The sequence below is a fragment of the Stigmatopora nigra genome, chromosome 1 (assembly GCF_051989575.1).
Source record: "Stigmatopora nigra isolate UIUO_SnigA chromosome 1, RoL_Snig_1.1, whole genome shotgun sequence".
Taxonomy (NCBI): domain Eukaryota; kingdom Metazoa; phylum Chordata; class Actinopteri; order Syngnathiformes; family Syngnathidae; genus Stigmatopora; species Stigmatopora nigra.
The window spans coordinates 23,363,473-23,376,353 of NC_135508.1; the positions used below are offsets into that span (position 1 = coordinate 23,363,473).

The 12,881-nt window shown below is 39.5% G+C and overlaps 3 protein-coding genes across 3 annotated transcripts; 1 reads left to right on the forward strand and 2 right to left on the reverse strand.

Moving 5' to 3' along the window:
• On the reverse strand, positions 1-7,568 carry agmat (agmatinase (putative)). Its single transcript, XM_077716137.1, has 7 exons — positions 6,961-7,568; positions 5,383-5,585; positions 4,947-4,995; positions 3,272-3,467; positions 808-987; positions 647-731; positions 1-564 (listed from the first exon to the last, which is right to left on the reverse strand). The coding sequence occupies exons 1-7, from the start codon at positions 7,257-7,259 to the stop codon at positions 491-493; spliced, it is 1,086 nt and encodes a 361-aa protein (XP_077572263.1). The 5' UTR covers positions 7,260-7,568; the 3' UTR covers positions 1-490.
• Positions 7,484-10,459, forward strand: LOC144196135 (tubulin alpha chain-like). The gene is made up of 4 exons (XM_077716136.1): positions 7,484-7,821; positions 8,586-8,808; positions 8,880-9,028; positions 9,380-10,459. Exons 1-4 carry the CDS (start codon positions 7,819-7,821, stop codon positions 10,358-10,360), a joined length of 1,356 nt encoding a protein of 451 aa, XP_077572262.1. The 5' UTR covers positions 7,484-7,818; the 3' UTR covers positions 10,361-10,459.
• Positions 10,460-10,537: 78 nt separating this feature from the next.
• LOC144193392 (trypsin-3) lies at positions 10,538-12,404 on the reverse strand. Its single transcript, XM_077712294.1, has 5 exons — positions 12,353-12,404; positions 11,634-11,799; positions 11,352-11,484; positions 11,015-11,275; positions 10,538-10,690 (listed from the first exon to the last, which is right to left on the reverse strand). Exons 1-5 carry the CDS (start codon positions 12,402-12,404, stop codon positions 10,538-10,540), a joined length of 765 nt encoding a protein of 254 aa, XP_077568420.1.
• Positions 12,405-12,881: the final 477 nt, after the last annotated feature.

Sequence of the window (12,881 nt, forward strand, 5' to 3'; positions counted from 1 at the left end):
TTTACGCAAGATTTTAATCTTTTGCAAGGAGCTTGATTATAATCTGCTTTGATCACGTGAAATTTGGGAAGCTAGGGAAAAGCTGCAGGAAGCACAAGTTAAGTTAAGATAAATGAAGTGACAAAGTTATCCAATCCAATCCAATAACATATTTGTGCTTGGGTTCACCTTTTACAGTTGAATACACTCCAGAATAATGTAACAGACAACAAATCTGAGCTTTATTTATGACATTTGGAGGAATATCGGCAAAATTTGGTGTTGGCATATTTCTGTTTTTCCTGTTTGTTTACATGAACCCAACAGATATTACAAACCCATAGTTTTAGTTTTTTGTTATCACATTATTTTGAAAGAACTCCAGATAGATCAAATTATTTAATTAACAGATGCAAATTCTGCTTACAACCAAAATCTAAATTACAATTGTCTGCCCCGAAAGCCCTAATTTGTCAAAAGGATAAAATATCCAACAGTTTGTTGAAAAGAATCAGTAGTACTTAACATTTGGCAGTACGCACAACATTTCAAACAGGAGGTTAGCACCTGTCAGGGAAGTGTTTCCTAACGTGGAAAAACAAAAGCAGTGTTAATTTTCACAAGATTTGAAAAATGAGGTCTATAACATACCTGTTGTGTAACATACCTGTTGTGTCATAAGGTGGAGACACTTCAACTAGATCACATCCCACGAGGCTTAATCCACGGCAACCTCGAATAATCTCAACACCCTTAATGAAATTTGCATGAAAACATGTTTGTTGTTGTTTGATGTGAGGAATAGTGAAGGATTAAATCCAGGCGTACCTGAATTGGAGTTAGCCCAGCAATCTCTGGTGTCCCTGTTCCAGGGGCAAACCCCGGGTCAAGGGCATCAATGTCAAAACTGAGGTATACAGGGCCACTACCTATTTGACCCCTGACCTCATTCATTAAAGGTGCCATTGATTTGAACCAGCATTCCTCTGCTTGCACCACCCGAAATCCCTGCAAAATGAAACAATTGAAGTATTTTCAAAGAATATACCCATCGGTTCCAGGTGAATCTCAAAAGCACTGCTTAAATACCTTTTGGCTAAAACATTTCAATTACTCTTTAAACCATGAATCCCACACAGGTCCTGAGAGAACATGCAACCCGAATTAGTTTGTTTTAATTATTTTTCTTAAGATGCATCCTCATTTTCAAGGTCTACTTAACAAAAAAATGACACTATACAACAAAGGCAAGATAACTAGCCCATGTTTGACATCTTGGGCAAGATCTGTGAGAATTGGTAATGATTTACCAGACTGTATTCAATCCAGCAGCATTCATAGCATTCCTTTTAACCGTCCATTTATTGACATCTTTCCCAATATATGTGCCAAATGATAATGGTTTACCTGAATTCAAACCAAAATTATTCATAACATTCCTTTTATCCTTCCATCCATTTCTTTTTTCCCCTATATTTTTCAGGGTCATGGATAAACTGAACCCTATTGTATCCCAGCTGACTTTGAACGGAAGGCAAGGATACACCCTGGACAGCGCAAAAGCTAATCACATGGACTGTAAATGTGACAGGGTGAAGTAATTGATGTTGTACATGAGTGCAGGTGTTAAGTTAAAAAGGGACTCATGCCGCTAGTGTGACAGGGTTAAGTAGTTGATGTTAGACATGAGTGCAGGTGTTAAGTTGAAAGGGGACTCATGCCGCTAGCATGCGTTAAACAAGGGGCGATGACGTAATGACTAACCAATGGTCATAGACCTTGGTAGGGTATAATAACGGGCTATTCAGACATTTATCTAAGTTGGTTTTGGAAATACAACAAAGAGCCTGTCTGATTATTTCACCCGTCTTTTAAAGGTATGTTGCTTTGTTTTGTATAACGACTGAGTGTGAGATGTGCAGGAGGCAATAGTAGCATGTGAGAGAGAACGTAATGCTTGGTGATGCTTGTTTACTTCTTTATGTGTGCGCGTAAATGTGCGAGTCTCGGGTATTGTTTACAGCAAGCTACCTTCGGCCGCTGGTTATTTACTTTTTCATGTGTGCGAGTAAATGTGCGAGTCTCGGGTATTGTTTGAAGCGAGCTACCTTCGACCGTGGGTTGTTTACTTTTTTTTATGTGTGTGCGCGAATGTGCGCGTCTCGGGTGCATTGTCTACAGCAGGCTACTTTCGGTCGCCGTTATAACAGTAGCATAATAGTTATGCAGTATATGACGGCCGGAAAAAAAGGTAACAAGTACAATACTCATAAGTTATAATCGTTTATGCAGCAAGTACATTGCTTTGGATTATAACGGGTTGTTAATATGTTACTATGTATATATTTGAGTGTTATTGTATATTATGTTTTGTGTGAATTGCTTTGATATAACTAGAAGTTGGTTTTGGAAATACAACAAAGAGCCTGTCTGATTATTTCACCCGTCTTTTAAAGGCGAAATACTACTACCACCCCGTGGAAGAAAATCACGGGTACAACATAAACAGTCTTTTAAACTCAGTAATGAACAATACTTCCTAAGATTGGTAAACTTGATCACTCATTGTTGTAAATGTAATTCATGTCAGCTCAGCCCATCTTTATACATGTAATACATACATAATAGTAGCACCAGCCAATATTAAAACATTATATTATGCATTACTGTGCTGAATAAGCCAAACTGTTACTACTATGTTTGAAGAATTTCAAAACATCTCCTTATGATAGCTCAAGTGACTTTTGATATTATTAGTGTAACTGTAAGAACCAGCTGAGCTAATTGCAAACCAATATGTGTTATATTGTCTAGGAAAAAATGCACCATAAAGCAACTTGTTAAAAAGTGCATCCAATAAGTTCACAGTACTCATTATGACGACGGGACGATAACCCAAAATGTTGAAAGGGCCAAATTGGATGAAAAAAAAACATGTCTGGAGCCACTAAATTAAAAAAAAAAGCCTTATAATCAAGGCAACACATGTTGTACATATCTAGTATATTAGCCTACTATCAAAGTGTCTCATGATTAAATGTTTTTCCCTGCAGTGCATTGATTTTTTTTAAAGCTCAGGGGAGTCACTGAGGCAGCGCTAAAGAACAGCACGCGGCCCCGGAACCTATGGTTTCCAAACCCGTGATAGGCTACCACTAACTCATGACTTTATAAATGTAATGTAGTGGTAAATACCAGGTTAGTAAGATTTACATGAACCATGGTTTTGATGTTCTGTGTACTTAATAATGTTGCTGCGAAATGTCATGATAAACCAAATGGAGCAGAGGACCTGTGCCCGGCTCCACTCGTACGAGTCAGCAGAGTAGCCTGAACCTCTGAGGCCGATCTGCACCACTCGCTTGCAGTCCAGCAGGCCCTCCTCGACACATCGCCTGAACGGAGTCCCATGGCCAATCTTTTCCCCCAAGACCACATCACTGGTGTCCGCGTGAGCGTCCACGTGGATCAGACCCACCGGTCCATATCTGGCGTTTATACAATGAGCAATTAATTATTAGTGTTCAGAGGAACCTCAGTTTGAACTGAAACTTTTTGAGATGCTGGTCATCCTCAGTTGAAATGTTTTTCCCAACTTTGTTAATTTGCCATTGAAAAACTTATATTTCATTACAACATTGTAATTCTGGTCAAAGTTGTGTAAATATTTATATATAAACTATGAAGTATTCAATAGTGCATGAACAACATCCACGATGGCAAAAAAAAAACAAGTCCCAAACATGATAACAATTATTTATTATTATTATTATTAAAACAAAATTTCTCATTTCAAGTAGGAGGGCGAGATTGATATCAGTAAAACAGTAATCCCTCAATTATTGCGGCTTCCACTATAATGGCTTTTTTCTGGGGGAAACTTTTTGTTAATTACATTTGTGAAGTATAGAATGTATTCTTTATACTTTTATGCTGTATAGTCACTTGGATAGAATTTTGCAGAGACTAGTGGTAAGTTTCCTTCATAACACCTATGAGTTAGGGGCACGTCCTTTACTAAGACACGCCCATTTCTTTGTGTCACTTCGTCCCGCCTTAAGTTTGTACCTAGGTCACATGACCCTTTGTTAATAAAAGGGGCTACTCTGTTGGAGGTAGGTAGGGATTGGAACTGGTCAGGCAAGGAGATGGACTCATCTCCAAGCGCTGGCTCCTCCCGATCCCTCCTTCAGCTGAAGTCTTTGAAAACCTCATCAAGCCGACTCTGCGTGTGCTACCTCTGATCCGAAGTTATTGAATGTATATGGTTCTAAACCTGACAACATTATTTTTGTAAGTATATAAAAATATGAAAATCTACACTGAAATTCACAAGCGGACTTCCGCTTACTACTAGGACACAGCATTGAAGAATATATACATTATTTTTTTAAATAGGAGTGACCCTACTTTGTGGTTTTTCATTTATCGCTGCCATTTCTGGCCTACATTAACAGCAATAATTGAGGGATTACTGTATGAGACTGGCAACTAGTGACCAGTACCGGTCCGCCAACCGGTGGTTGGGGACCGCTGTTGTAGAGCTTCACTTGCCTGACTTCAGTGACAGTCATGGGGGCTTTATTCCCGTTGGTGGCAATATGATTGTGAGTGCGGATTGTTGTCTCCTGGTGCCATAGTAGGCAGCAACTGACTGCCCCAGTAAGTGACGAAAATGACAGAATTCAAAAGCTTGAAATTGAGTCTTCTGACCCATGCAATATTTATGTTTACTCTTCTCTCATATTCCTCAATGAAGACCCCTTGCTTAATGAATGTTCCAAAATAAAAATAAAAACTAAATGTTAACCATAAATGACATCTTTTTTTGAATTTCTGCTCATCGAAGCATAGTACTTTAGGTTTTAATCTACAATTTGTGTTGAGCTGGTCATTATTTTCAAAAGTGAGGATAATTAAAGATCAAAATAAAAATAAAAAACATGGACCTTCTGCAGTATACTTACTTTTCCTTCACAGCTTGCAGGATGGGATATGAAATTGTGTGATCTCCACCTATGAACATATGAAACTGTTCAGGCTCAATACATTGATTTCTGCATTAAAACGTCAACAATTTTACACTCTTCTTTAGGATAAAACAAGTAGATATTGTTCCATGTAATCATCAACAAAAAAAGACCCAGCATGGGTGAGAGATCCATAAGTAAATTCATGTCACTTTTCTGCTGAGTTACAATTCTGAACCGATTTGTAAAATTCAGGTGATGTTTACACAGGAATGATGTCATCACATTTTCATGTTTCTTGGCAGTTTTATCATCCTGTGGTGAATTTCAAAGAATAAGTCACCAGTAAGACGTCAAATCCCCATTAACTGGGAGGGCTCTGTTCATTCACTTGAAAGTCTGCTAAAGCAGCCAATGAGTTAAATGCACTTACCCATTGTTAGAGGGATGCAGCCAGAAGCTAGCACCTTTCTATAACTCTCCCTGATACGCCTGCATGTGTCCTTAAGGTCATATACGTTGACATTGACATCCCCAATGTCAGCGACCACTAAAGACTCGTAAGGAGCTGCTCTGGTACCGCTGTTATACGCCCGAAGTAGGGCCGATTCCACTCTGATCTGCCTCGGACCAAACCTAAAGTGGTGACAGGAACATTATGATTAGTGTTTTTCCAAAATGTTCTTGTTAAGAAAAAATAAAGAACACCTATTATTGTAAGTCCAGCATTATGATAAGCTTCAATGCAGGCCCCTTAAAACCTGTAAATAGTTTTTTTTGTACATTTGACCATTTTACTAACTGGATGAATTACAAACTTGTTTTTATACCCAAGTCACAATGCATCATTGCCTGATTATCTGAACATACTAATGACAGAATAGGGATAGTTCTCTTTTTCATAACTACTGATGGCAAATGTGATTGTTATACAAGTATGGTACTGAGTGATTGCCAGCTAGACTAAGGTGAAGACCCCAAACCGAATGAACAGTACCAGAAATGTGGATTTTAATGGCAACATTTGCAACCAGTTCACCAGACTAAAATTAATCATGCACACAATTCTACAACAAAAACAAACTATTAAGGCCCACTGACAATTAGTATATTAATATTAACCTTGGTTTCCATTGGCAGTGCAAGACGTCCAATTCATTTTATATGTAAAATGAGCTGGAAGAATTCAGCATTGTGTTGTTGGCATTAAAAATGAGCATGCACGTCCATCCTTCCCGTATAAATGAATTGAAAATCCACTGCTGTCAATAGAATGCAATGAATCAAATACTATGAAAAAATATTTACTTTATTTAGGGTGGTTCTTTTACCCTGTATATATTTTTTATGATATAATTCCATTGTATAAAATGCAGCTTTTAATTACATTGTACTAATTATATACATTTATTACTATTCACTTGCCCTCACGTGGGTCACAGGAGCCTGTCCCAGCCAACAACGTGTAAAACAATATATGAAAAATACAGTGATTGAAAGAGCATGACATTATAATTTCCCGATTTGTTTAATTAGCAGAAAGTCACTCTAACCTTATAAATGGTTTAAAAACTTATATCATTCATATTTTTGAATCGCTGTCCACAGGAGTGACCGCTGTAACTAAAATAATTAAAAATGTCACAGTATTTGATTATTTCAGGTAACTCTGGTGTGTAGTCGCGTAATTATATTCCATATTAATGAATACGCTAATGTAAAAAAAAGAATGCATAACGCCAGGGAGCGCTGTTTCATTATTCATTGAATCTAGTGTAATCACAAACAGAATTACAAACTAAAAAAAAAATCAGAAAAAGTATATTCCTTCCAATTACTCACATTGTTGCCATTGTTTATCGTGAAGATATGCACAACTAGGTAGGTGTATTCGTACGCACTTACGTGTAATGTCTAATCAATTACGTAATCACTGGCATGCGCCATAATTCTAAACCTAAATAATATTAGGAAGAAAATAAAAAAGAACGAACACACAATAAACAACTACCTCGCCCCGGGTCGGTTGGAAGTTCCAGTATCAATCGGGACTCCAATAAAAGCTGCATCGAGCCCGTCTGTCGATTCCTGGTAAGGAAGTTTGGCCATTGTGGGGATTCCACTGACCCGCGCAAAAAACTCGGCACTGGGGGGGACATTGAAATGTTTCCCGGAGTATTTTCTCTTGATGGTTCTTCTGGAAACCGGAGAATCTGACGCAGCAACGACCGACGGCCATTGAAACGGTGGCGAGAATTTGCGTGAAGTAGTTGAAATCAGAGAAAGACGACTCCTCAGAGCTCTGAACATGGTTTTACGTATTCCGTTTCTCCAAGTCTACGTTTACTGTGGCTCAAACTCCACGTCTTCCTGTTGCTCAAACTATAGAGGCACTGAAACTTAACCCCGCTGAGCCTTTCCGAGAACTTTGTATAAAAGGTGTGTAAGCACTGCACGTGTTTCATTCGTGCTCTTTTGACAAGAGTTTAAAAGTCAACGCTTCATGTGCAAACCATATAAAAACCCGAACGCAGACGCATGACTGACTATTGACAAATCGTGCATATTTATTGCATCTGCTTGCTGAATTTTCGGCGAAGACTCAGGCTCAGCTTGATACTATTGTTTTTTGTTTTTGAACATCGTCTTTTTCAGTGAGACTATTAAGTAAATTCGGCCAGCTTCGATTGTTGTTCGGCCGTACTCTCTCAATAAAGTTTTTCATTTTAAAACTGCGGAACAGAGGGCGGAGTTAAGTGACGTAGCCAATCCTGCTCAATCGGACTCGACAGAGACTTAAGAAGCGCCGGCGTGTTTTACTCACAACAGATTTGCTTTATCTCCTTATAAATATATCCAACCAGACAACATGGTAAGTATATTCCGTTTTTTGCAGAGTATTACTATCTGCATGAAAATGTGGGTCTTTGTTTCATTTGGTAACAATTCAAGTTTTTCTGCATTGTCTCCATCAGGCGGGAAAGTGTTATTTCATAATGGCGCCGGCAAACTCATTCATTTTCGGATTTTAATGTGGTGGTTTAACCCGCGCGTACTTTTTTTTTAGTTATACCAACACAATTTTCGGATATCATTGTCATCACTAACAGAATTTCAGGTCACCTTTAGTGAGCATGTGGCCTTGTGGCAGTGAGAGCACACTGCAACATTAAAATGAACCGTTAGCCAAGTGAGGCCCTTGTTGGATACCGATTAAATGCACATATTACCTTTTTATTATTTCAGTATTAACCACTAATAAGACCAGTTCCAATCAACATTTAATGTGCATTAAATGCGATGGGGAAAAATACTAATTATTTGAACTGCTTCATCCTCATTATGGTCGTGGGGGTGCTGGGAACAAGTAGATGGATAACCATGCACACTGCTACTCATACCTATGGGCAACTTAGTCAAAATTCAATCAGCCTACAATCCATGTTTTTTGGTATGTGGGAGGAAACCAGAATACCCGGAAGAAACTAACACGGATTAAGAGCTGCAGTAATCCCCAACAGACCACTCTAGCACGACGCGAAAGGAAAACTCCACAAAGTAATGATATAGTGAAACAAGAAGCAAATATATGTTCTAATAATTCATGTTGTTTCTATATCTTTTCTCATTCCACAGCGTGAGTGTATCTCTGTCCACGTTGGTCAGGCAGGCGTCCAGATTGGTAATGCCTGCTGGGAACTCTATTGCTTGGAGCATGGTATTCAGCCAGATGGGCAGATGCCAAGTGACAAGACAATTGGGGGTGGAGATGATTCCTTCAACACCTTTTTCAGTGAGACGGGTGCTGGAAAACACGTCCCTAGGGCTGTTTTTGTGGACCTGGAGCCCACCGTTATTGGTAACTTCTTTATACATAGTATAAATGATGGCTATTTCTTGTTTTGTAAACTCGCATTCTCACAAATTTAGATGAGGTGCGTACTGGGACGTACCGCCAGTTGTTCCACCCTGAGCAGCTGATCACAGGCAAAGAGGATGCTGCCAACAATTATGCCCGTGGACACTACACCATTGGCAAGGAGATCATTGATCTGGTGCTGGATAGGATCCGCAAATTGGTAAAGTTTATTGGTAGCCCAAATACTTGCTTCATTTATTTATAAGTGAAATAAAACAAACCATACAAGTTTAGACAGTGTTTTGATTGCTATCACCGTTTAAACTGGCATTGTAGAAGATGTAGAGAAGATAAATCTATAGTTTACTGACGATTAAAACTTTCATTGTACATTATCAATGTATAATACTGCCCCCTAGTGGCTACAGGGCGCACCAGAAGATGCTTGACATCAACGGGACTTATTCCATATGAATGTGTATTCTATTATTTACTTGAATGGATATGGATATACACATTTACTTGTTATTTACCTGCATATTTATACATGGATCTTCTCTTTTGTGGTCAGGCGGACCAGTGCACAGGTCTTCAGGGTTTCCTGGTGTTCCACAGTTTCGGAGGTGGCACTGGCTCTGGATTCACTTCGCTCCTTATGGAGCGCCTCTCTGTTGACTACGGCAAGAAGTCCAAGCTGGAGTTCTCCATTTACCCAGCTCCCCAGGTGTCTACAGCTGTGGTGGAGCCCTACAACGCCATCCTGACCACCCACACCACCCTGGAGCACTCCGACTGTGCCTTCATGGTTGATAATGAGGCCATTTATGATATTTGTCGAAGGAACCTTGACATTGAGCGGCCTTCCTACACCAACCTCAACAGGCTTATCAGTCAGATTGTCTCCTCCATCACGGCTTCCCTTCGTTTCGATGGTGCCCTTAACGTCGATCTGACGGAGTTTCAAACCAACTTGGTACCATACCCTCGAATCCATTTTCCTCTAGCTACTTATGCCCCAGTCATTTCAGCTGAGAAAGCATATCACGAACAGTTGTCGGTGTCAGAAATCACCAACGCCTGCTTCGAGCCAGCCAATCAGATGGTAAAGTGCGACCCTCGTCACGGCAAATATATGGCATGCTGCCTTTTGTACCGTGGCGACGTGGTTCCCAAGGATGTCAATGCCGCCATTGCTACCATCAAAACCAAGCGGTCCATCCAGTTTGTGGATTGGTGCCCCACCGGTTTCAAAGTCGGCATCAACTACCAACCACCTACGGTAGTTCCTGGTGGAGACCTTGCCAAGGTGCAGAGGGCTGTGTGCATGTTGAGTAACACCACTGCTGTTGCAGAGGCCTGGGCTCGACTTGACCACAAGTTTGATCTGATGTATGCCAAGCGTGCATTTGTCCACTGGTATGTGGGTGAGGGCATGGAAGAGGGTGAGTTTTCTGAGGCTAGGGAAGACATGGCTGCACTGGAAAAGGATTATGAAGAAGTCGGAGTTGATTCCATCGATGGTGACGAAGAGGGAGAAGGAGAGGAGTATTAAAAGTATTTTTGCTAAGAATTAAGGTTAAATAGTTCAAATATTTTTGTCAATCCTTAGCTGTATTCCATTTCAATAAATGAAATTCTATACATCCTGAAACATGCCTCAAGTTTTATTGTGCACCCTGCATTTGACAAAATTCACTTGGGTCAATGCAACAGCCTTTGAATTACAGTTTTATATATCCTTTTTAATAATATTGTTGATCCAAGACACATAATTCCTCACTTTAGTGTAGACTCCTGGAAAGTATGGGTTGGCACAGCTTATACCCCAGGAAACGATGCCCTCTAGGATGCCGTCACAGGTCAGGGGACCACCTGAGTCACCCTGGAACAGACCATCACCATTACTTAGACATGATTCACTAAGAATAAATTCACTAGCAAAACAAATATATTTTCTCCAAAATGCATGTTTTTGTGTATGTAATATGGTAGGCAAAGGAACCCTTCCATTTTTGGAAGAGAATATGTGCAAGCCAATAGGCCTTTGGGGCATTTTAAAAATATTTTCCCCATAAAACAAATGATCCAAATAACCAAATACTTTTTACTGTTCTGTGAACAACTTTACTGGAGTAAATTTGTTGATTTGGAATGAAAGGACATGACATTTCTAAAAGCCTGTATTTGAAAATACATTTTCCTTTACCTGGCATGAATCCTTTCCTCCCATTTGAGATCCAGCGCACAGCATGTTTGGAGTTATTTGGAGCCAATAATAGTAGTACGAACAGGAAGCCAAGATCTTCACATCCACCGCCCGCAAAGTTTGGGAAAGGACAAAGCTATATGGTGACATGACACCCCAGCCACTCACTCGGCATACGTGGCCCTTGGTAGGCTCAGGGCTATTTGGGTCTGGCAGCTTGACTGGTTGAACATTTACGTTCAGCTTTGCAGGTTTGCTTAGCTAGAACATTCACAGAGTTGGACCATTATGATTCGGAACAGGCCTTACATTGTACAGTATAATAAGGTATACTTACCTTTATTAGCATTATGTCATTATCAAATGTCTTGTAGCTAAACTTGTGGACATACGTCTTCGAAACCGTAAGGTTCTGTTCAAATCCTTCTGTTCTGGAAAGATTGTCCTCACTGAGCAGGACTCTCATTTCACTGGTCCATGAGACCACACACACACAAAAAACAAGCGATTTCACATCATATAGTCATAGCATGATACAGTGGATTTCATTTTTTGTCAATTGTGTACTGGTGACCAATTTAAAATTCTCAATCTACCACTATCATTAGTCAGTACTTACTGGCGCCAACAGTGAGCGGCAGACAACACCCACTGGGGGTGAATAAGCATTCCCCCACAGTAATGCATCCATTTCTTCAGCACGGTTTTATACTGAACAGATGCTTGATACTTGATGGAGTACGGCACGACTTCATGACCTCCAATAATCCTCATTGTGACTGTCTCTATGGAGAAATCTCTATATTAAACATTTCTAGTGGACAACATCAGCTCTTACGGTTATTCATTTTTCTGAACCTCCTTACGAGAGTCGCGGGGGGTGCTGGAGCCTATACCAGATAACTACGGACACCAAGCGGCGCCCAGCCAATCGCACTAAAACATTCTTGCAGTGAATTTGTTTCATAGAATTGTGTGAATCATCAACCGTATATGAAATTTCAGTGTTATTTATGTTGTCATCAAATTTTATTTACCGTGCTAAATATAAACATTTCAAAATGACGTTTTTCCGGGGTTTTTGCTTATGGCAGCCACAGAACTGTTTTGGAAAAAAACACATGTTTTGGAATCACAGCTAATCCAATAAAAATGTCAATATTGCTGACAATCTAAAAGGCTAACATAGCTAAAAAATTGAAATGCAAGTGAAACTTATTTACACTTCACGAAAACATACAGATAGTCCATATATATTTGTCTGACGTGTTTTATTTTACAATAGGTGTGTGTTGTGTCTTGTGAAAGAATCTCCAATTGTGGTCAAACTAAAGTTACCTGATACTGAGAAAGCCAGCAGGACCAGCACAAATATTCCCAGCCGAAACATGCTTTTAATTTTACCTGTAAAAACAGAAATGTTCTTTGAGCAACTCATTTTTCCTAGAGCTCAGTACTCTTATTATCTCTTCCCTGTACACGTTTACACTGAAGTGAAAAGAAATTATAGCAATATTTTTGGTCGAGGCCCCTTAAATGATTTTCGAGCTAACAATTTCATAAAAATGTTCTTTGGTTACATTATATCATAAAACCTTTCCCCATACTATAAGATTGTCATAAAAATGTTACTCACCGGTAACCCCAGACAGGCTTCTGAGCTTCTCTAAAAATTGAGGAAGCTCCTTATATTGTAACTATATCTTGGCTTTCACAAAGAATCTGATCTGCTCTTTGTTCACAGCTCTTGATGACAACAATGCAACCAGAAACAGAAGCAGGACTGGGTGAATTGATTCTTGGTACATCACAAAATATTGCAAATAGATCATATTTAAACTTGTTTTGTGACCCTTGCTGCTTTCTA

Coding starts and splice junctions, on each gene's coding strand:
- LOC144196135 (XM_077716136.1), top strand. Junction 8,809..8,879: donor CCTGGAGCCCACCGTTATTG/GTAACTTCTTTA, acceptor TCACAAATTTAG/ATGAGGTGCGTACTGGGACG. Junction 9,029..9,379: donor TGGATAGGATCCGCAAATTG/GTAAAGTTTATT, acceptor TTTTGTGGTCAG/GCGGACCAGTGCACAGGTCT.
- agmat (XM_077716137.1), bottom strand. CDS start 7,259: ATGTTCAGAGCTCTGAGGAGTCGTCTTTCTCTGATTTCAACTACTTCA. Junction 5,586..6,960: donor TCCAACCGACCCGGGGCGAG/GTAGTTGTTTAT, acceptor TCACCACTTTAG/GTTTGGTCCGAGGCAGATCA. Junction 565..646: donor TCCACCTTATGACACAACAG/GTATGTTACACA, acceptor TTTCCACGTTAG/GAAACACTTCCCTGACAGGT.
- LOC144193392 (XM_077712294.1), bottom strand. CDS start 12,404: ATGTTTCGGCTGGGAATATTTGTGCTGGTCCTGCTGGCTTTCTCAGTA. Junction 11,276..11,351: donor ATGACATAATGCTAATAAAG/GTAAGTATACCT, acceptor TGAATGTTCTAG/CTAAGCAAACCTGCAAAGCT. Junction 10,691..11,014: donor GAGGAAAGGATTCATGCCAG/GTAAAGGAAAAT, acceptor GGTCTGTTCCAG/GGTGACTCAGGTGGTCCCCT.